At 36.7% G+C, this 25,063-nt stretch overlaps 2 protein-coding genes across 2 annotated transcripts in view; one reads left to right on the top strand and one right to left on the bottom strand.

Annotated features, from left to right (window-relative positions):
• The first annotated feature begins 2,878 nt into the window (after nucleotides 1–2,878).
• LOC149839848 (NAD(P)-binding Rossmann-fold superfamily protein) lies at nucleotides 2,879–16,458 on the top strand. The gene is made up of 7 exons (XM_090002850.1): nucleotides 2,879–3,150; nucleotides 5,063–5,334; nucleotides 5,437–5,473; nucleotides 5,796–5,893; nucleotides 8,291–8,352; nucleotides 15,801–15,924; nucleotides 16,046–16,458. Exons 1-7 carry the CDS (start codon nucleotides 2,955–2,957, stop codon nucleotides 16,163–16,165), a joined length of 909 nt encoding a protein of 302 aa, XP_089858976.1. The 5' UTR covers nucleotides 2,879–2,954; the 3' UTR covers nucleotides 16,166–16,458.
• A 7,254-nt stretch (nucleotides 16,459–23,712) lies between these two features.
• Nucleotides 23,713–25,063, bottom strand: part of LOC149839847 (uncharacterized protein At5g02240-like) — a 28,124-nt gene continuing 26,773 nt past the window's right edge. Inside the window, exon 7 of the mRNA XM_090004940.1 lies at nucleotides 23,713–23,912. Coding sequence (XP_089861066.1) covers nucleotides 23,713–23,912 — 200 coding nt within the window. The remainder of the gene's footprint in view (nucleotides 23,913–25,063) is intronic.

The following is a 25,063-nucleotide window of genomic DNA, read 5'->3' as shown; positions in this document are numbered from 1 at the left end:
GGATATCTTGGAGTCAAACCAACAAATTTTCCTATGTTGCATAATTTAAAACTTACCAATAAAGATGGAGATGAACTTCATGACACTGGACAATACAAACACTTAATTGGAAGACTTATTTATCTTACTATTACGCGATCGGATATAGTTTATGCCATGGAAATTCTAAGCTAATTTATGAGCAGACCTCATAAGCCTAATTTGGAAGTGACTCTATGGCTATTACGTTATCTTAAAGCTACTCCCCAACAAAGCATTTTATTATCTTTAAGTAGTGACTTACAAATAATCAGCTATTGTGATTCAGATTGGGCATCTTGCCCAGATCAACTTTGGGATACTACACAATGATAGGTTAAAGCCCAATAACATGGAAAACCAAGAAGCAAACTATAATATCCAAATCCTCAATAGAAGCAGAATATTGATCTATGGCTGCAGTAAGTTGTAAACTAACATAAGTGAAATACTCGTTGAATGATCTAGGAATACATCATCCTCAACCTATGACTTTGTTATGTGACAATCAAGTGGCTCTCCACATTGCATCAAATCTTGTTTTTCATGAACGTACCAAATACAACGAAATCGATTACCATATTGTTCATGAGAAGATTCAAAGTAAATTTGTGGCTACTTCATTGCAATGTGCATGCTCACAAAGGCATTGGGTCGTAAGCAATTTACACGGTTGAGCAAATTGGGCGTGATAGATGTGTAAGCTCCAACTCAGGGGGGAGTGTCAATAATTCTGACATGTAAACAAGGGCTGTTGTACATTGGATAAAATGGTCATATATATATATATATATATATATATCCTCATCCTAATGAGGTTGCACAATTTATATATATCGTATATCCTCATCCTAATAAGGTTGCACAATTATCTGAAATGCTGATATGACATTTGAGATTAGTTACCACAATAGATGGTAAGTTAGTTCGGATTGTATCTTTATTGTTTTGTATTTGTATGTCCTTTAAAAGGTAGGTGAGAATTTCCAACGTGAATGCAATTCTCATCTTCTCCAAACTGTTTTCCATGCTTTCAACTACCATTCTCGTTTAACAATATGCAACCTTGTTTCATCTATTGTTCACTTTACCCAAAAGGTTTTGTGTCTGATAAGATGAGCATGGTGAGACTGGATGGATGAGGGCTTCATTCGTGAAGTCGAAGGAGAGATGAAGGCAGAGGAAGAGGATTATGTAGAAGAATTAGCAGCTTCATCTCTAATTCAAGTGGAAGAAAGAGAGATAAATAAGGGAGATAATCAAGTTTAAATTGCATGATGCATTGCATGACCTTTCCCTCTACATTGCAGGGAATGGGCACCATTTATACCAAGAAGTTTCAAAGTCTCTGTTTGTGAATGAAGCTCCATTGCAAGAAATACCCAAGTTGTGCACAATCTTGTGTCTTGGTTGTGTAGATATTCCTGAGGGTCTCTTCAGAAATCTCACATATGTTCAGGTTTTGGACCTAAAAGGAGCCAAGATCTCTAACCTACTAGTCCCCACAGGTGATTTATTAGTCTCGAAGTACTTGAAGAGTCTCCCCACAAACAAAAGAATTGTCTGAGTCGATTGGTAGATTATGCAATCTGCAAACCATGATCTTAGTTGAATTTTAGTTACAAAACTGCCCAATACAACCATGACTCTATATTGTTTAAGGCATCTTGACTTAGAACAATACAAATTGTCTAGAAAAGTTGCCTGCTGGAATAGGGGGTTAACAAGCCTAAGAACCTTGAATAAGTTCACCGTAGGTGGTACAAGTGAGAAAACCAGTGGAGCCCAAATCTCAGAGCTCAAGAACTTGACCAATCAAAGGGGAGGCTTATCCATTCACAACATGCAAAGAGTAGAGAGCAAGGATGAAGCTAGAGAAGCCCAACTTGTAAAAAAAATGTAATCTTAAGTGATTGAAACTAATCAGTGAGTATGGTCATCATGATAATTAAATATTTGAGAAGCTGCAACCTCCACTTTGGCTTAAAACTTTGGAGATAGTTGGATGAAGGTTTCCATGGAATTGGTCTTTGAGCTCAAGCTTGTCCCATCTAAGGGAAGTGAAACTGGATGACTTTCCCTTTCTAGAACACCTGCCACCATTAGGAGCACTACCCTTTTTCTATGTATGTTCATATAGTTAAAACAACTAGTGTGAAACTGGCAGAGAACAAGTTTTGCGGTAGGGAGAGAAGAGGGTTTCCAAGTCTTAAAAAATTGTTTTTTGAATCCATGTTAGGTTGGACAAAATGGTTGATGGAAGAAGACCAAGGTTCAATGGAATCCATCTTTGGGTTGAGGATACAAGATTGCCCAAGATTGGGGGGTGTTTTCTGTCCTTGCTTCAATGAAGAAAATGAGGATTGGGTAGCGTGAAGACCTCACCATGATCCCTGCATGCCTTCATTGACAATATTGGATATCTGGGACTATATTATGATATTTAAATATCTTAACAAAATTAGGTCTTTCAGAAAATATATATCTTGTCAAAATTGACAAAAAATGTGCAATAATAACGAATAAGTGCATTGAAATAGTTACTAGCCAACAAGTGAAACACAAAAACACAATAAACAATAAAACAATTGTATTCAATCACATAATAAAAAAAGGGATTATGGGCAAAAACGTTGGCCCCTAAATGAAATTTTCCTTAAAAACAAAAAAGGAGGAGAAATTATTCAATGATGATTCAAAAGAATGATTTGGTTCCGGCCAATCCAGACCCAGCTCACCCGGTGGCGACTCAGGCGAACTCAACCGAGCCCCACCATCACGGTCCGATTCGTCTCACCCGAGACGGACGATAGAAGAAAGAAAGAGGATAAGGCGTGGAAGAGAGGGAATCCACAGAGGCGAACCCGCTCTCCGATTCGAAGAAATAAAAATCCCCGATCCGAAGGTGAGATGCCTCATCCCAACCGCATCAGCTAATGGCGACGGTGACACGTGTCCCCATCCACCTACCCTCCTCCTCTAGCGTCAACTCCACGCGATTCCTCACAGTTACAGCGCTCCCCATCGGCCCACCCTCGTCGGAAAAACCCAAGCGCTTCAGTTTCAGACGCTTCTCCGTTTCAGCCATGGCCTTGCCGACGGTCTTGGTTACCGGAGCCGGCGGCAGAACTGGTAAAGTTTTTCCTAGGAAACCCTATGTCGTTCATTTTTCCATGGATTCTGTATATTCCCTTGTTTGATAAGGGTCGTGTCTCGAAATTCAACCAGCTCGTCTGATAATTCCTGGCGTAATTGAAGAATCAAGGGCGTTTGTTTGGCTGTGAAAAACGGCTTCAGATGGGATGTTGCCAATGTGAGAATAGCAATATCCCTCTTTATCCTGTTCACCTTGATGAAAAGGGTGCATCGAACTACACCCACTCACACACGGCAAATATCCTACCTTTTCCCGTTTATCGGGACAGAAATGGGTGAATCCAACTGTACCCAGCTGCATACTGCAAGAACACACTTTATCCCGTTTATCTGGAGATAAATTCGTGCATCCAATTGCAGCCAGCTACATACTGCAACATCCCACTTTACCCATTTTATCTGGAAATAAATGGGTGTACCCACTCCACATACTGAAATATCCTGCTTTATCCCGTTTTTCTGGAATAAAAGGTGCGTCCAACTACACCTACTTACCTACCGCAATATCCCACTTTATGCCGTTTATCTGGTAATAAATGGGTCCATCACCCACTCACATATTGCAATATCTCACTTTAACCCGTTTATCGGGAAATAAATGGGTGCATCCCACTATACCCACACACCGAGATAATGCGACAAGTTGGAACGTTGCAACGTGGAGCATACTGCAATATCCTGTTCCGTTTATCTGGATAAATGGGTGCATCCGACTACATCCACCTACCCAGGTAAATGGGACATTGCAACGTGGAGCTTACTGCAATATCCTGTTTTATTCCGTTTATCTGGATAAATGGGTGCATCCGACTACATCCACCTACCCAGGTAAATGGGACATTGCAACGTGGAGCTTACTGCAATATCCTGTTTTATTCCGTTTATCTGGACGAGTGAGTGCGTCCAACTGCACCTACTTACCCAGACAGGTGGGACAATTTGGGTCATCGCAACGTGGAGCATGCTGCAGTATTCCAATTTGTGCAATTTATCTGGATAAATGGGTGAATCCAGCTGCTCCGTAAACAGAGATGGGATAACCACGGAAACTAATCTCGTGGGTGCTGGAGATCGGTTACACCTTAGAATTGCATCGATTTCAGTAAAAAAAGGATTCTCAAGTTTGTAGCCCTGGAGTCCCAAAAGGGTTTAGCTCAGTGGAGGGAGCCTTGGCCACTTGACGGGTGGTCAGGGTTCCATTCTCATAAGCCTCCCTCTTGCATTAGCTGATAAGTCCTTGCTCAGCCCAAGCTTGGCGACTCCCTAGGGCAAGGGGTGCACCACGGGTTTACACCGTGGGGACAGCGACCGTAAGTACGTTAGGCTTAGCCAGATCGACTAGGTCTCAGATTCCAAGGGTGGTTTCCCAATCCTGCATGAAAAAAAACGGTTTGTTCCCCTGGAATTTTTTCACTTGAAATGTCTTAGCACCTAAGAGTTGCCAATTGAATTTTGGGATAGTGCTGTGAACGAGTAGGAAAACATTATTTCATACAAATAAGTGTCAAGATTTGCGCAATTCTGGAATCATGTTCCTTATTTACTGGGGTTTAATAAACCTCTAAAGCATTCCTCTGTTCTACCCTAGTTTTAGTTTTCTATGGATTTTGATTCCCTTTTCTTTTGGTTTATTTATATAGAAGGTTTAAACTTGCACAATCCGTAAACCATATTAAGCAAAAACGCTAAATAGATTTTATGAGCTATGGAGGATCATTTTTTTTTTTTGCTCTATTTGTTTATAAATGTAAGCATTATATAGATCATGATTTTTTTTTTGTTTCTTTCCTTTGTCGTTGTATTTTTTACAATTTTTTAATGTAGGGTTTACATTTGCATATAGCTTTTTTAGTACCATTCCTTTGAATGAGAGTTTGTGGGATTGCAGGGCAACTTGTGTATAAGAAACTGAACGAGAGGACTGATCAGTTTGTGGCGAGGGGTTTTGTTAGAACAGAGGAGAGTAAAGAGAAAATAGGAGGAGCTGACGATGTGTTTATTGGGGACATTAGGGACTCCAACAGCATTCTGCCAGCAATTGAAGGTATTGATGCATTGGTGATTCTCACAAGTGCAGTTCCTAAGATGAAGCCTGGGTTTGATCCAACCAAGGGGGGACGGCCGGAATTCTACTTTGAGGATGGGGCGTATCCTGAACAGGTAATTCTGCACATTGATTTGTGGAACTCATTGTATATATTACTTTAACTTTTTGAGCATTTTATGCATGATGGTAATCACATTTTCTCTTCGGGATTGTAGGTCGATTGGTTGGGACAGAAGAATCAGATTGATGCTGGTCGGTATTTTTCTTTCTTTTAATAACTTAAAATATTACATTTCGGTTATGCAATTGGAAGCCCATTGTATGAGATCAAAAACTTCAACCTGTGAGTTACATAAAACATGCAATCTGTACTTACAAAAGAATGAAGAAAAGACACTCTAAGTTGTGAGTGAATAATGCCATTTCTATCTAATTGTGGAATAATGCTCATTCCATTGGTCAAAACAAAATTTTGATTCTGTGCAGTAGGCTTTTAGTTCTACCAAAGAAATTGTCCTTTAGCATTGCATTAGTGCGGTTTATGTTTTTGTTTTTAGAAAGAGTTTTTTTGCAGCTAGAAATGTGGGAGTAAAGCACATTGTTTTGGTGGGGTCCATGGGTGGAACAAATCCTAATCATCCATTGAACAGTCTAGGGAATGGAAATATATTGGTAAGTTAGCTTCATTAGAAACTTTTTTGAAGTCCCTTTTATGAGATTTTGTTAACTAGCCATTTAATTTTAGTAATTATGGGTTATCAATCATCTCTCGGTGCTTCTGTACTTTGCTTTCCATTTAATTGGTCTTTGACCATCTTTATTTTGCTGGTGAGCTGTTTTGGAATTTTTATACTTTTACATTTCTGAGACTTATTCATCTTTCTAGATTTTTGGATACTTAAAATATGTTTTATTTGTTGAAGTGAAGACTCATTCTCTCTAATAGATTTTTTTTAACTTGATAATTTTGTTAATTGGTGATGGGGTTATTCATGGGCTTAGCTGGTCCTTCGTATCCAGAATTGGGCCTAGCTTTTCTGCCCATTGGAGTTTGCCTTATGGTTGAGCTTTTTAGACTTAGGTTCGTTAAGTTGCTACTTGTTACTTATTTAGAAAAAAACATCCAAACAAAATCCTTTGTAGGTTTTGCGAGTATTATATTGCTACAGTTTCCTTTGAAAAGGAAAAAAGAAACCTTGGATCATACATATCATGGTATAGACCTATGTAACACAGACAATTCTAAAAGGTCAATGCACCCATGTCACACCCATGTCGATGTGAGTATGACACTCGGACGCAGCTTCTGCAGTGCCAAGTGCAGTAAACTGCACTGGGTCTATTTCTTTCCAAAACTGGACTCAGTTAACCCGAACCAAGTCCAGTTTTATCTATAGTATATAGATAAATGCATATAAAATGATATATATATATATATATATATATATATATATATATATATATATATATATATCTCCCAAGGTTTTTGAAACTGCCGTGTCACACCTTCACACCCGCACTTATGTGGCATAGGTATAAACTACGGCTTATGGTGCCAGGAGCTGACATAGCTGTATGATCAATACAGATTGGGATGAGTTTTGTCAACATTAGTTTGACCTAGATGTGTAGTGAACAGTTTGTAAAAACTGTTCAAAACCTGCTCTTTTTCTATAGATGAAAAGAAACATTTTCCATCTTGTGTTCTAAGGAGTCTGGAATTGTTCCTGTTCGACTCTACAATCATGACCCGGAACGTATCTCTGATGTGTTTCAATTTCTTCATACTGGATTATCATTCATTAAGAGGCACATTTTTCTCTGATAATAACTTGATGGAAATTTCAGCTTGATGCAAAAAAAAAGGGAAAAAAATTCAAGTCAAGGATAATTGATAAGGATCTGAAGGAACAAAGCAACCAAGAGAAGGGAGGGAATTACTCTTCAAAGAAGGATCTTTTCTCTTTTCTTATTTTGTTAAGTAACAGGTTTCTCCCCTTTGTGGATGCTTGGAAAGAGCATATAAAATACAGTTGCTGAAATTAATTGCAGAAAATTGGGAGTATTGCACGAAAATGTATCTATCACTCACTGATTCTAGTTTTGTATTGCCTTTACCACTCGACTTTTATTTTTCTTTCTCTCCCAGGATTCTCAAAAGGGTATTACTTTGAGCATGAAATAGGATGAGTATCTTTATAGAACGGAAACTGTCAACAATGGTGTATAGCTAGCCATTTGGGATCATGTGAGCTAAACAAGAACTTCAGATGAAGATGTTCTTTGTGCTTCTATCTATCCAAAGAATGCCTGCGCATGTTCTTTGCAGAATTAGTTCTGTCATTTTGATTTGGGTGGTATAACGGCTTGTGGCTGTGCCTTCTTTCTTTGTGTATGTTGTCTATTGCTATGGTTTATGGAACTTCCTATATCTTTTTTATCTTTTGATGTCCCTGGTTTTATATTACTCTTTCCCCCACAAAATTCTGTAGGATTTCCCATGTCACAGAATTCTTATGCGGTCATGGTGATGATATTGATGCAACATGCTGCTGCTTGATGCAGTCACATATTTGACCTTTATAATGTTCCAGTGAAATATCTATTTGTCATTCTTATCTTTAGCCCATGGGGACACATGCCATAGAACAAGGAATTCATTTTCTTTTTCTACTTTTTGGAAGCTCGTAAAAAAAGGGGAAATTTAGTGGTTGATTCACTTTTGGCTTCAATGTTATGAACTTATGATTGATAATGTGCGTACTGATATATGCATTTATAGTTTTCGGTAGGAGTCCCTTGGTCCCTGTTCCATCCTATACGTAATTGATTTACAATGATATTGAATGGGTCTTTTCATTACTCCCTTGGTCCTTGTTCTATCCTATACATAGTTGATTTACAATGATATTGGATGGATCTTTCATTATTTCTTATAGAAAGATCCTTGACAATTGCAAGTGCAGGATATTAGTAATGTAATCTTGAAATGCCTCTGGTGATGAAAAATATTGAAACTTTGTAGCGGACTGAAATTGAATTTCGACTGATGATGTTTTGTGCATTCAGATTTGGAAGCGTAAGGCAGAGGAGTACTTAGCAAACTCAGGTGTACCATACACAATCATAAGGTACTTTCCAGAATTTTAATTAGTTACCATCTGGATGTCCTACTGAATTTGTTGGAATGTTTTCTCTTATTTGAGGATTTGTTTTATGTGTTTTATGCATCCTTTGGTTCTGTAAAGATGTGTTCATTGATGTAATTGGCCTCAAAGATCCTGTTTGGCAATTTCTTTCTTCATCTTGTATGTGTCCTTTATGTTCACTGGGAGCACATCCGCAACTGCTCTTTAGCATAGCCTTTGTTCCACTTTGATCCGAGCAGCCAGTTGTATTTTTACTGTCAAAATGTCTTATTGTTGAGTGTTTTCAGAAGCTTCCCATAAGTCCATGCCATTTTTTCCTCTTTGTTATACTACAAGCTAATCACTGTCATTGCTTTCATGTGTATCATTGTGTTTACCTTCACCAAGATGAATAACTGGAGGTTTATGGAACATAAAAAGCTGCACTTAGATGCTTTTTACTGCATTTTTATTAATCTACTTATTTTGCAGAAGGTACTTTGTTGCTGCAAATGAGCTTTGGATTTTTTACATTTGCATTTTTTTTCTTGTCATTCCTGCTTAGTCTACAATATGCATGGTTTGTGGTTAAACACAGTTGTTCATGTCAGTGAATGGATGATTTCTGTTAGAATTTGGTAGCTTTACAATATGAATGCATTTCCAAAGTTGGTTGTTTGCTATTTTGAAAGTTTTAGTTTTGCGCTATTTGCTTATAGAAGTCTACCAAATAAAGAAACCTTTATATTTCTAGAAATTTTCTTTTGCAGTACTTGTGGCTATTTTTTTTTTTTTTGTGTGTGTGTGTACTTTTATCATAATACCCGAAAAGGGTAATTCTGTAATTTCCAGTTTTATGCATATTCCACTTGGAATATGCTTGTATTTTCATTCTTTATTTTTTTCCTTTCTTTTTCTATTTTTACTTTTTTTTATTTTCTTCTTTTTATGACTTGACATCACCTTGAGGGTCTCCCAATCTATGTCACATGGGTGCGGGTGCGGGTGCGGGTGCGGGGATTCGGCACTTCCAAAAAACCCAGGTGCGGGGGTGCAGCAGGGCAAAAATGTATATATATATATATATATATATATAAAGGGGGGTCCGGGGGGTTCTCCCCGACGCGGGTCCCGCTGCTCGGGCGGGGGTCAGGGGGGCCGCCCCTGGCGGGGGTTATAGGGGGGCAGCGCCCCCCCCCCCCCCCTCGCAATTTTTTTTTTAAATTCCGTAGCCCATTTCGTAGGGCAATTTTTTTTTTTTTTTAAAAAAACAAAAAAAAATGGACCATCCGCAACCCATTTCATAGGGCAAATTTTAGAAAAAAACAAAAAAATGGACCAAAATGACCCTGGGTGCGGTCAACGCACCCAGGGTTGGGTTTGCCGCACCCGCGTCGAGTCGAGTCGACGCGGGTGCGGCACCCTGCTAGCTGAGTCCCTGTGACATAGCTCCCAATCGTCGTAGGGGGGGCCCAACGGTCACAATTGTGACTGTTGGGGGGCTCCCAACGACTCCTTTGGGATCCCCAAGGTGGTTCCCTTTTGCACTTGTATAAATAGGGGTGTTTCCCCTTTGTATTGTTAAGCTTGAGAGCTCAAGCATTTCCCTTTTCTAATATATTGTGGCATTTCATGCCTTTATGCATGTTCGTGTTATTTTATGCCTTTGTGCATATTAGTTCAAGTGTTCTTTGAGTGCCTTTTTGTGCACATCTCTTGTGAGGTTTTAGCGCTTGTATGCATATTATCTCATTGAAGACAATTTTACATGGTATCAGAGCTTGGTTAAAGGTTGAAGATCGTGTGATTCTTCGTTTTTTGAGTGCCTCGAAAAATGTTCCTTTGACTTCTTGAAGATTGGAGTGGAGGCGTCTCTTCTTTCATTATTTTAGAAGGGCCTCACGACAAGTAAGATCTAAAAATCTTGTTGCGGTATGTATCTCTCCTCTCATCTTTCCTCTCTAATGGGTGAAAAAGAGTTTCACTTCTCTCTTGGTTTTAAACTCAATGGCTTCAACTATCATGTTTGGGCCGGAAACATGGAGGCTCATATAAAAGGGAAAGGTCTTTGGGGTTATGTGAAAAGCACAATCCCGGAACCGAAACAAAAAATCACCTTGATGGAGAAAGGTGAAATTAAGATCCTTGAAGGGGAGGAAAGAACCAAAGCCCTTGAGGAATATTCGAAAAAGCATGATGAATGGGAAACGAAGAATTTCAAAATATTGTCTTGGATTTTTTCTTCCGTTGAGACAAAAATCAACGCAAATATTATCAAATTCAAAAAAGTTTCTCAAGCATGGGAGTATCTTGAGAAAATGTATACTTCTAGGGACTTATCCCATAAATATTATCTTCAAAAGAAGGCTCTAACTCTTCTTCAAGGTGAAATGACCATTAGAGAATATTTCATCGGATTTTCTTCCATTGCTTGAACCAAAATGGAGTGGAGAGGCGATTGAACTTCGACACAAACAATTAGAAGAAGATCGATTATTCAATTTTTTGAATGGGCTAAGGCCCGAATTTGAGCAAATAAGTTCTCTTTTGTCATCTTTTACTCCTCCCTCTCTTGAGGATGTTCTCACCAAATTGAGTGGTGAAGAAACCCGTATGGGTATAAATAAGCAAGGGCCAAATGTTCTTGTGGTTCCCTCCAACTCTGAAGACAATGATGGTGTTAATGCGGTATCTAGGCCCGAAAATAATGTAAGAACCTATTGTCTTCCTCACTTTAAAACTCAAAATCAAGGAGGAAATAGTGGACGAGGAAGGAAGGATTATAGCAAGATTGTTTGTCATTTTTGTAAAGAACCAGGACATATCGAACCCATATGTCCCAAATGAAAGAAATTACTAGCCATGGCTGCCACTGCTCAACCGCAAAAGGAGGAGACGTCTTCAAGTGGATCTCTTTCACTAAACCGAATAGTGGAAGCTATCCAACCTCTCCTCAAGGGAGCTACCTTCGAAGCTGCCTTGTCTACCTTCTCCCCTCTAGGTAAAATTTCTTGGCTTTTGGACTTGGGTGCGTCTTTCCATATGTCTCCAAACATGTATCCGCTTTCCGATTATTCGAAAAATATTTTTCCATCTTTCGTTTATACTGCGGATGGAACTTCTCTCGAAATAAAAGGTATTGGTAATTTTGAAACTCAAGATTTTTCCATTCTCAAAATTAGATTTATACCAAAATTAAACTTGAATCTTCTCTCTGTTTCTCAACTCTCAGACCATGGATGTGATACTAAGTTCTCTTCTGATAAATGTTTAATACAGGATTGCCGGTCTGAAAAATTGATTAAGGAAGGCTCTAGAAAAGGAGACTTATATTATATGGACTCTCTTCAAGTTCTGAAAAATTCTTTTTGTAATGTTGCCAGATATAAGGATATAAATGTTTGGCACAAGAGACTTGATCATCCCAACATTACCAAGTTATCTTATTTACATTTTGCTAAAAATCTTTGTAAAAATACATTCTCTTGTAATGATTGTATTCTTGGAAAAATGAGAAGTATGCCTTTTGAACAAAAATCCATGTTTACTTCTAAACCTTTCGAAATTGTTCATTCAGATATCTGGGGACCAACACCGATTGTTTCAAAAGAAGGGTTCTCCTATTATGTAATTTTTGTAGATGATTTTTCTAGGTACTCTTGGATATATTTCCTTAGACATAAGCATGAAATTTTTTCATGTTTTAAATCATTTCATCAATTCAATTGTAACCTAAAGATATTTAGAAGTGACTCCGGAGGAGAATATCTCTCCAACGAATTCAAGATGTACCTTGAGGATAATGGTATTGTTCTTCAAAGGTCATGTCTTAAAACTACTCAACAAAATGGATTGGCCGAAAGAAAACATAGGCATATCATTGAAACCACCCGAACTCTCCTCATATCTCAAAATATTCCAAAAAACTTTTGGGCCGAGTCGGCTCTTGCCTCTGTTTACCTTATCAATTGTTTACCATCTAGGAACTTTGGTAAAATCTCCCCTTTTGAAGTATTATATAAAAGGGAGCCTGATTATAGCAGATTAAGAGTCTTTAAGTGTTTTGTTCTTACATATAAGAATAATAAACTTTCTCCTAAAGCTATTCCTTGTGTTTTTCTTTGATATTCGGAGACTTATAAAGAGTTTCGATGTTACGATTCTAGGAACAATAAATTATATGTTTAAAGAAATGTGTCATTTTTAAAAAATGAAAATGGCTTTGAAAGAAATACTTCTCACCATGAAGATGTGAACTATTCTTTCTTATTTGACCTATTGTCTAGTAATGATGATTTGTCTAGTGATGACGAAATATCATCAAACCATGATAATGATATAGATATTAATGAATTTAACTCATCCAATGGCCAAGGAGATAGAACCTCAAATGATTCGATAACCTACTTTTGTAGAAATCGAGATACTTTCAGAAGTGCTATTGAGCAGTATGGTGAGTCTGTTCCCACCAATGATCAGAGATGATCTGAAAGAAATAGGAGACCTCCATCCTGATTTTTCTCCTTTGATTCTTTTTCACCTAAATATAGGGCTTGTTTTAGTGCCATCCATTCTTCTTTCGAACCTAGGAACTTCGAGGAAGTCAAAAAATATGTAGAATAGCAAGAAGCTATGGAAAATGAACTCAAAGCTTTTAGGAAAGCTGAGACATGGGAATTTCAAACTCTACATGTTAGAAAGAAAACTATAGGTTGTCGTTGGGTATTTAAAGTTAAGATTAAGAGCGATGGATCTCTAGAGAGGTCTAAAGCTCACTTAGTTGCTAAAGGATTTGGGAAAGAATATGACATTGACTATGAAGAGACATTTGCTTCCGTAGCTCGAACGGTTACAGTCAGATGTCTTATCATTATTGCATCTATCAAAAAATGAAACATTTTTCAAATGGATGTAAAAAATGTTTTTCTAAATGGTGATCTTAATGAAAAAGTGTATATGGATGCCCCACCAGGTATGAAAATTTCTAAAGATAAGTTTTTCTCCTTTGAAAAGCTCTCTATGGGTTAAAACAGGCTCCCAAAGCATGGTATGACAGATTCAACAACGTAATGTTAGAAAATGGATTTTCTTCTTGTTATACTGATAATGCATTATTCATTAGAAAAATCTGATGCAGGAATTGTGATATTATTACTTTATGTTGATGATATGCTAATCACAGGTGATGATGTCAAAGGAATCAAGGGCATTAAATTCGTCTTGACTTCGAAATTTGAAATGTCAGACTTAGGTTTTCTGACATACTTTCTTGGAATTGAGGTTGCCTATTCTCAACGTGGTTATTTTCTATCTCAGACTAAACTTGCTTGTGAGATTATTGATAGGTCAGGAATATCCGATGACAAAATTTGCGAAACCCCTGAAATAGTGGGCTCAAAAATAAAGATTGATGATGGGATTCTCCTGAACGATCCTACTCCTTACAAGCAACTGGTAGGCTCGTTGATGTATCTCAACATAACTCGGCCTGATCTGTCTCATGCAATTCACATTGCCAATCAGTCAGTTTCAGCATGCTCCCACAACGGTTCATATGAGTGTTGTTCTTCGTATCATCAGATATTTAAAGGGAACTATAAATAAGGGAGTATTCTTGTCTTCCTCTTTTGAATTAAGGTTAATTGCTTATACTGATTCAGATTAGGGAGGTGATCCTAATAATCGTCACTCAACCATTGGTTTATGTATTTTCTTAGGTGAATCATTGATTTCCTGAAAGTGTAAAAAACAACAAAAGGTCTCTCTGTCCTTCACCAAAGCAGAAAATAGAGCCATGACATCTACCGCCATGGAAATTGTATGGATTCGGCGTCTTCTAGAAGATATGGGAGTTTACATTGGAGAACCAACAAAGTTATGCTGCGACAACAAAAGTGCAATTTGTATTGCCAAGAATCACACTTTCCATGAGCGAACAAAACATATAGAGATGGACTGCTATTATGTCAGGGAAGAATACTTGAAGAAGGTCATTCATCTCCCTTATGTGACGTGTGAATATCAATTGACAAACTTCTTCACTAAAGCACTTTGTTCGCCCAGATTTCACTTCCTTCTTGGCAAACTTGCGGTCATCACACCGTAAGTTTGAAGGGGGGTGTTAAAATGTAAACCCAAAGATCCCATTATATATATATATATATATATATATATATATATATATATATAGAGAGAGAGAGAGAGAGACATATACATATATTATATATGTAGAGAGAGAGAGAGATACATATATTATATATGTATAGGTATCTCTCTCTCTCTTATATATATATATATATATACTTTTATCATAATACCCGAAAAGGGTAATTCTGGAATTTCCAGTTTTATGCATATTCCACTTGGAATATGCTTGTATTTTCATTCTTTATTTTTTTCCTTTCTTTTTCTATTTTTACTTTTTTTATTTTCTTCTTTTTATGACTTGACATCACCTTGAGGGTCTCCCAATCGTCGTAGGGGGGCCCCAACAGTCACAATTGTGACCGTTGGGGGCTCTCAACGACTTCTTTGGGAGCCCCAAGGTGGTTCCCTTTTGCACTTGTATAAATAGGGGTGTTTCCCCTTTGTATTGTTAAGCTTGAGAGCTCAAGCATTTCCCTTTTCTAATATATTGTGGCATTTCATGCCTTTGTGCATGTTCGTGTTATTTTATGCCTTTGTGCATATTAGTTCAAGTGTTCTTTGAGTGGCTTTTTGTGCACATCTTTTGTGAGGTTTTAGCGCTTGTATGCTTATTGTCTCATTGAAGACAATTTTACAGTGTGTGTTGATACAAAACAGTTTTTGAAGCTTAGGTTTGGATCTGAATATTATCATTGCCACTTTTCACTTGAACTATTGAAGAAATGTTTTTATTTAAACAAGCCAGCTTTAAAGGGTCTGGGTAGCCTTTTTTCCTTGTCCCGCCAGTTCCAAGTAAGGAATCAAAAGCCACGACGGCTTGGCTTGGTTCACAGCCAGCTGTTCTCAAACAGTCCAGACTGGCTTATCTTGCTCATTTACCCACCCTACTTCACAAGTCTTATATTGAGCTTGTGTATGAATGCTTAAATATTAAGTGCACTTCTCATTTGTACTGTCTTGTTCTTAGTACAAATGAGAATCACCATGCGAAAGTATGTGCATCACAGTCATGTCTGCATGAATCATCATGCTTATGTGATCATGGCTCTATAATCAAGAACTGGTGCGTTCACACCAATTCAGATGCCATCAATTAGTGAAAATAGAGGATGTTTGAGTTCATCTGTTTGAGTCTGGTGCATATGCACAAAGATAGCATGGTTAGACTAAATGAACACAAATTATAAAGAGTTCTGGATCAAATTGCTAGTGTGTACATTTTATTGGATTGCATGGTTTAAAGAACCTCAGATGTCCACCAATTCAATTTTCTTCATTCTTGCTATTTGTCCTCTGTGTTCTAGAGCTGGAGGGTTGCTGGACAAAGAAGGCGGACAACGAGAGTTGCTGGTTGGAAAAGATGATGAACTTCTTGCAACAGAAACAAAAACTGTTCCCAGGGCTGATGTAGCAGAGGTTTGCATTCAGGTATGTTAATAGTTGTGGTGCACAGATGTGTGTGCACCAACATGTTGGCTGCAGGTTTCCACTTTCAACAAACAGGCATTCTGTTTTCTGCATGAAGATTGCTTTTGTTTCATGTCTGCAGGCACTGCAGTTTGAGGAGGCAAAGAACAAGGCATTCGACCTGGCATCAAAGCCTGAGGATGCTGGCCCACCTACAAAGGATTTCAAGGCACTTTTCTCGCAAGTCACTGTGTCTTTTTGAGAGCTCGACACTGAAGCTCTGCTCGCTGTGCATGACCATTATGCAGCCACTCATATTCTTGGAGTCATGGCTGCCAAACATGCTGCAAGTAAGGTACTATGAAGAGCAAACAGAAGGAATGAAATTGTGTTGATCATGGAGTGAGCATTTTTTGCAAAATAAAGGGTTAAAAATAGGTTTTATTATAAGTTGATTGCCTCGAGCATGTCTATGTTCACATGGCTTTTACAGCGTATAATGTGTCACATGTATCTCCAAAGCTGGTCTTCTATTGCCATGGATTTGAGCTGGAATAGTGTTGTTTTAGTTCCTTGTTTTTCCTAAATGGAATGGAACTGAATCAAGGTTGCAAAGATACACGCTTGCTAAGCATGCAAGTCTGTGCCTCTGTACCAATCGAAAATAGATCTTGGATCCCTAGCAGATACAATGTCTAAACGACACAAAAAATGAGAAAAGAAGGTACCAACTTCACATGCCAAGATCTGAGACCGTCAAAAATTGTTGGGGGGCATGAACGAGTCCCATCGTGATCTTTATTCTGAGGATACTCACTTTTTGAAAAGAATTGTAAAATAAATTTTGAAAAGGGTTTTATCTCTGTAAGGACCTGCAGGCTTCCTGGGAAACACGCTTAGGGGCCACAATGTGGCTGTAAGTGTCACGACATTGCTGTTGGTTGGTTGGTTTTGAAGGGCATGCAGGTCGTTACTTGAACTGCGACTGCTTCCACACATTTGGCACTGAGGTCACTGTGCGCAGTGCCAATGACAGTTTAGGCAGTTGAACACAGGGTAGTGTTCGGAGCCAATAATTGTTAGGCTGGTCAGGTTGGTTCGCTTGGCACTGAATGAGGTATAAGACACGTATTTATGGAATTATGTCTCTTGACATACCAAAAAAAAAGGAGAAAGGGTCTAGCGATAACATATAACAAAGGGGTAATATTGGGTACACCTAGGTTTCAAACAAAGGATGGGCAACTTTTTTTTTCATTATTTTGCTTCTTTTTTACGTATTCGAGTCTCGATCTGATTACTTGTTTGCTCGAGTAAAAAGGAGCACTTTTGCCCCCCTAAAAAAGCTATATTTTTACATCAAGAAAATATGATCTAAAGGCCAATTCTTTTTATTTTAACCATGTTGAAAACATCAATTGGGTCAGATTTGGTCAACAAGACTTGCTCAAATATCAAGAGATATAGGTAGTGTAATAACCAGAGGTGTCCACAGGTGGGAAGTGGGAACCCTGCTAAAATGGGTGGGTTCAAACCGGAATCCGACTAAGTGATGCAGGTATTGGGTTCGGATTGGGGACAGACAAGATTTTTTATAAGAAAAACCATAACTGAAACCGATAAGAATTACATAAACTAGACCCGGTTCATACCTGATAAAATAATATTTTTGACAGACACAAGGGTTGATGAGGCATGGTCTTAGAAGACTGGTTGGGATATTATTTTCAGGAGACAACCTTTCGAGCAGGCTTTGCAGCAATGGATTTCCCTTATGAGCATGTTGCAGCTGCTCTCGGTGGGGGGAGGAACTAGACTCCATTGGTTGGAGGTTCTCCAGCAATATTGACTTCTGTACAACATCCTTCTATAGGGCTCTATGCAGCCCAGCAGTGCCTTTGCTGCCACAGAAGGCGTTATGGGGAGAGGGATTACCCTTAAGGGCCTCGATGATGGGTTGGCTGATATTGATGGATAGGGTTATTACAGAACTAAATCTTAAGAAGCAAGGGTTCTAATTGGCAAGCATATGTGCCCTTTGTTGCGGAGAGGAGGAATCACTTGCTCACCTGTTTTGGGAATGTCGTTTCATAAGGGTTCTTTATGAAAAAACATGGGGCAATCTCGCCATTGTGTGGGATGCAAATGCATTCCATAGCAATCTTCTTATAGCCAGGCCCTTAAACTGCAGGGGGAAAATATGGAAGTTTATTTGGAGATCTTGGATCCTCATCATTTGGTCTTATGACTCGAGATGAATGATCGAATATTCAGAGAGTCAAAGAGAGATTTGGAGGCTCTCAACATCAAAATCAAATGGGAAGTCAGCAGCAGGGCAACAGATAGTTGGACCTGCACTGGGAACATGAGACATTGTAATTTTGCTGCACAACATTTCACTGTCCTTTGAGTTCCTAGTGTAAAAATTGTTCGGTTTGTTTTGGTATACTTGCGGTGGTGATATCTCATCACCCTGCAACTTTGTTTTTTTATTATTTAAAAAAAACTACAAACAGTCTATAAGAAATATATGGTGGGACCTACATCTAAATGCACGAAAGCAGCTTTTCTATCAAAATGGTTTCGTACCTCCCTCGTGGCGGGAGGCACTTTCCCTCCAGTGTCTAAATGCTCTTAATAATCAATCACCGACATCTAAATTCAGTTTATACAATGACTATTTACAGAAAAAAAAGCATTTCTAGTATAAATTTAAGTTGGAACCAACAGCTAACTAAAATCGAAAATCCAAATATATCTACATAGCAAAAAAATAGATTCACATGAATCCAGTTCAAAACAGAAACTCCCAGCCAGTGCACGACCAGCCAGAAGAAACGGGAAGAAATAGCCAACAGATGCAACCACAAAGGGCTTACCATTAGAAAAGAAAAAATTAATTCTATAACAACAAAAATTCTGGCAGAAACTTTTGGAGAATAAAACATATTAGACAAGCAAGATACATAGTTGTCAATGCACAAATAAAAAATAAAGCAAACCACTCACAAGACCTGAGTGAGCTAATCACAGAATGAAGATATTACTGATAGAACATCCATTGACAGATACAATTACTCCAAGTTAGTCTACTCGCTTGACTAGAGTTGGAGAATAAGGAAGAGAGTAAGAAATTGTTAAAAGGTTAGTGATAACGAGATGATTACATGATGATACTTATGGAAACAGCGACACTCTCCATCCACTTGGCGTATCTGTAACTAAGGATCACATGGTAGGGTTAGTCATGACAGAGAACAACTACATATGCATGGCTTTCTATTTCTCTGTCTCTATATATATACATATATAATGAAAATAGGCAAGCAAAAGAGAGCTTTAATATATTCAAAAATTATTTGCTTAGAATTGTATATTAGATGGTGCTTGTGGGAAAAGGCCTTTTGATCTTAGCTAATAAGACATTATGTAAGATGAACTCTAACTCAAGCTCCTGCAACCACAAAACACAGTGAGCCAAGTTACTGCTTAACTAAATATAAACTTGAATAAATAAGGAATTCAAGAGAGAGAGAGAGAGAGAGAGAGAGAGAGAGAGAGAGAGAGAGACATCTTATAATTCTGAGATCATAAACCAGGACAGCAACACCCCATCCCTGCAAGAAGGAACTCAGTAAAAAAATGTCAAACACATGAATTCAAGAGTGTGAACACATATAAGTAATAAGAATAAATCAAAATACACAACAATGTCAAGTTTCTTACTAAGATGCTACATAATCCTAAAAATGTATACACCCATCATAGGAGAATCAAAACAATTAGATCTCAAACAAGTAAATGAAGAATTTAGAAATTGTAGCAAGGTTGAAAATTACAGTTTAACAAAGATAGTTTAAAAAGTTTGGATCTAGGATAGGTGCTTGGGGGGTTATGTATGTACGCATCCATGAAGGTCTGCATCTCTTTGAACTTTCTAGCTGCTTCTCTCTCTCTCTATTTTCTGTTTTCTCACTCTATTTCTGCTCTTTCTTGCACCCTTTCTTCTCGATCCAATTCTTTGTTCTTCTTAATTGTTGAAGCTCTGCCTGTGTCGCCTCCAATTGAGAAGATAGCTCTGAAACTCAGACCTGACTGCAAAATGATGGTTCAGATGGAATGATAAATGCATCCATCTCCCTCATATGTTCATACCGCAACTCGAGGACCTTGGCAAAGATTTCTCACTCCATCATCGATAGGCCTCCTTGTGAAGAAGATGTTGAACTTTCAATCTCCATTGATTGCAGCTTCATTTGCACGTCTTTCATAAATGGTTATCAGTAACTATTGATAATATACAAAATAGAATGAATGAATGTAGCACTACAAAGTGTGAGTTACTTATAAAGGTACATATTTTCTGATTCGCTACAGATGAATGTCTTGTGATTTAAATGAGTGTGCATCTGTTTGTAAAATGCACTCATCGTCGGTTCATGCCCATCTATTTCAGTCTGCAAATAACAAATTAAGAATTTATTAGATCAAACATATTTAGTACTATACTATATAAAAAAATAAACTTATAGGATAAGAAACTTACCCTCGTGTGATATCTCTTGAGGTACGAAGATGATCCACTAGTATGTAAGACTGTCTATTTTGCTCTATTCATTAAATTTTTCTTTGACTTTAGCTATTAACCAAAGAAAGATCAATTAATAGACAAAAATCTAAAAATTTAAATATTTATTTACTTATAAATATATATCCAATATTTATCGTCATATAGTCTTGGGTGAAAAACTTGCAAATCAATTTTCACACTCTAGAGTCACATCTCTCGGGACGATGTTGTTCTGCTATGTTGTGGTTTCTAAACTTCTAGTAATAATTGTGAAAACCTTCTCGAACCCTTGAGTATGATAATTCAAGTTGCTTCTCCACGCATGCCTGATGTTTAGTGGTTGTACTTTTGCAATGGTATTTTTAAAACATAATTTTTAATAAAAACTTTAGAAAATCGACAACCAAATATATAAACACCGACTTTCCACTTTCGTGGTGAGTACGAGTCAAATCCACAGGGAACAGGATAATATTTCAATTAAATCTAAAAATTCCAATTTATTATTATAATAATTGTCTACAATGAATTTAAACAACTACAATTAAGTTATACACTATGAAAAATAAAAATTTACTAAAGCAACTTCTAAATGCGACTGCTCAAGCTTTCTCCAGGTCACAGGGGCATTTTCATCATTTTAAACAATATGGCATTCATGTTCGTGACATAAATATTCTTTAACCTGCATGATGCTTGTCAACCAAAAACAACATAAAATAAAAAGTTAGTAATGGAAATAACTACTATTAATGCTAAAATATAACTAGTTCTAATTTTAAAAACAACTACTAAAAACTAATTTGTAATTAAAATAAAATTAAGCTAAAATATGAATTCTAATTAAACTAACTAATTTATGTTAAAAACTAACTAAACTAACTACTGTAATTATGCTAACTATACTGCAAAAAAATATGAAAAAATTACAACAAACTAACTAATTAGTGAAATGTTTGTTTTTCCCTCGATATGTGCATGAATGAGTTTCTAATAGGTTTTCTAAAATAGGCAGATTGAAGGGCCAAAACATATCAAAAAATTCTAAAATTTATTTTGTTTGATTACTGACACATGCAAGAATCTGCCAGTTTTTATAGAATTCAAAAACTCATACGGAAACTCCAGATATAAGCATTTCAAAATCAGTCAAAATATGGAATTTTACTTGTCCCAAAATTAAAACTTATGAAAATCCGGTTTTTGAAAAATGTTTAAAAATCCAACCAAATCAACTCCAATGGAGCTGAATTTTGGTCTGCAGACAGATAACACGTGGATGTAGAGAATAGAGCTATTTTTTCTGAAAAACTTTGAAAATTTACATATAAAATGACCACTGCCAAATATGGTAAATTAGGGTTTCAAAGTTCAATTCAAAGAACACTAGAGTATCATTCAATGCATGTACTATTGATCTAAACTCAGGCAATAATAGACTAATCAGGCCTAAGTGTTGCTAAAAACAGTAGATAAGACTTAATTCTATTAAAAAAAATTAAATCAAAACAAGAACCTAAATGATCTAAAACAAAATAAATTAGTTCTAATGCAAGGAATAAATTACAATCAAGCATGAATTACCAATGAGAATTAAATCTAATGTACTCACATCAAACTGTATAACCTATTCATATTGTAATTAGAATGCCTAAGCTGATATGAATGTAAATAAAAAATGTAAATAGAATAACCTTTATACTATCTTACTTCCTAAATAAACATGAATTAATAAGACAAATACACATGCAACACTAACCTAATATATAAACTTAAGCTAAAATTAATATTAGTCAATCTCAAACCTAGCTAAACATTAGTCAACATTCTAGGATCAGAGCTATGACATCCACGAGTAAAAAAAACTTACCTAACAACATACTAAAGAGAGGTTAATTACCACCTACTAAAAATCGTCTCCTATGTAGGACCTACTTAAAAGCTAAGTAATTAAAAATTGCAATGACACATTAATGACAAATATCTAGCTAACATGACTAATATGCAAAACTAATTAGGAAATGATATGCAATGCTTACAGAAAACGTCAAGTCAAGCTTACCTAAATTATGAATGAAATATACAATTAGATATACTAAGTTGAGTTACTACATGGAAGGGGCAATAATACAAATGAGCTAATTTGGAATTAGGTGGGCCCCATTCACTCTTTACCTGAGGGAGTTAATTGCCTTGTAGAGCCAAAAACATCAGCCCATATGGGCCCACACATTTTCTGGAAGTGCCTTCTTAATCAAGAAGATGTCATCCCTTTCTTTAAATCATTTCAAAATAGATTTAGGTAAGGGGTGTAATTTTTAAATTCACTTTCCTAAATCACAAGAGGAGGGGATGCTCTTGTTTAGGAAGGCAATTCAAGGAGGACCAACCCTTTCCAAAGTTAAATCCTATGAATTTTTTAAACACCACTAAATTGCCAAAAATTGCCCAATACTTGAATTTCCAAAAGTGCTCTCTATTTGAAATTTGAATTTTTAACGAATATTATGGCTAACTATATGAATCTAACTGTATACTGACCTAATTAGTATTTACTAAATGCATGGTTAAACTTGGAATTCAAGCAAAAATAAAATTGTTGGGAGCTAAGAATTAAAAAAAAAATCTTATTAAGCTAACTATTGACTACCTACATACAATGAATCTAGACTAAAAGCAATGCCTTTTTAAACAAGATGGACTTCCTAAAAACACAAGGATCTTGCTGGACTAACAATGGTTGTCATCCTCTTGGGGAAGATGACAACCCCTAAAACACAATAAACATAATTTTATAATAACTCCATAAAAAAAATGAATTTAACTAAATAAAAATACAGCAATTAAAGTTATTTTTCACTTACACTAATCTACTGATTAGACTTGACCTAGGGGTTTGAAACATGAATTTTCACCTACTTTCATTTGCTAAAAAAACTAGAACACTAGACTTAACAAACATCAAAACCGCCTAGACTATGTCTACCTGATTTTTGCAATTTGGCTAAAAACAAAATTTAAAATGGGTTGACACTTTATTTAAGACCTCACTCGATCTTAGGACAGAGATAAATAGAATTTTCAGTTGCTTCTCTACTGTAAAAAAAATCACAAAGTAAAAAAATGAACTTGGGTATAAATTGACTCGACAAGGGTTGACTCGATCTAATCTTGAAGAAAAGGGGAAGAAAGACTCACCTTAGAGGGTTGTTCGACGATGGAGGGGGAAGGAAGAGCGGTTAATGGAGCTTGAAATTGTGCCCAACACGTTCTTCAATGGGATGCAATACCCCTTTACACTGCTGCACCCACCTGGAAGTTGAATCAAGAGAGGGAAGGATGAGGAAAAGAAGAAAGCTGTATGGAGAGGAGGCACAACCAATCCGCGTTGGTGTAGATGGCACACCACTCAGGCAAGCTTCCACGCAGTCTACAACACCTGCAAAAAAATAAACATAGCACATAAAAGAATAACAAACACACGAAATGAAATAAATAAGGAGAGAGGAAAAACAACACGGATAAGGGGCATGTGAGAGATGGAGGGAGAGAGAAGAGAGAGAGGGTGGGGCAGCAATTCCAAAGCATCCAAAAATGTGAAAACCTAAAAAATTTCACTATTTATTCTAACTAACTTGTTCCTAATTCTAAAAATCACCTAAAATAAAAGTTAGTTCTAATTAAATGCTAAATTAATTATTATTTACAATTAACTACCTAAATACCTTAGAAAGAGGGGTTTTTTGGTAAAAACTTATTAAAAATACTTTAGATCACATGGGTTTGGGGATATGTAAGGTTTGGATCCAATCCAAGATCCAAATTTGAGCTCTTGGGTCGGATCTGGATCCAATCTACCTCGAAAACTGATCCAAAACCCTAAAAATGCTTTATTTTTCTCCTTTTAACTCTGATTCAAGTGAAATTCAAATTGTGGCCTCTTTGTACCTAAATACATCAATACATGGGTTCTAGATCTTAAAATTACATAAAAATACATGAATAATGTATGGAAATGGTGTGCATTTCATGCATCATAAAATTAATTATTGGTTAATTGAAACCTCCTTATGATTACTTGAAAATATGTATTGTGCATATGGTTTATTTAGTGTTGCACCGCTTTTGTCTAAGTGTATGTAATGACATATTTTTCTAAGCCTTAAATCTTCTCATGTATTTTTATGGTCCTTTGTATGATATGTACTTATAATAATAATCTTTTTGCAGCTTATCATGTTTTTATGAAAAAATCTTGATGTAATTACTATATTTTTGGATTATGAATTGTTTCAATTAGGCTCTTAAAGGAAATATTTCTTGGCTTGAGGTAAGCAATGTGGAACTCTATCAAAAACTAAATAAAAATTGGAGCAGATACCTGCCCATAGATCAGGGTGCAACAAATATGTAGGTTCATAATTCTTTTGCTTCATGATGTATTTCCCTTATCACTTGAGGCTCTAAGTATCAAAGCAAATTCAATAGATAAGAATTTTGACACCTCTAAATGTAAATTACACTAGAAAAATAGTCAGACTTGGACCTACTTCATTCAGAGAGAGAGAGAGAGTTTAATGGATGTTTATA

This window comes from Nuphar pumila, chromosome 4, assembly GCF_984573655.1.
Source record: "Nuphar pumila chromosome 4, dmNupPumi1.hap1.1, whole genome shotgun sequence".
In the NCBI taxonomy this organism is placed as follows: Eukaryota; Viridiplantae; Streptophyta; class Magnoliopsida; order Nymphaeales; family Nymphaeaceae; genus Nuphar; species Nuphar pumila.
Note: the sequence above shows the minus strand (reverse complement) of the source record. Positions and strands in the feature narration are given on the sequence as shown.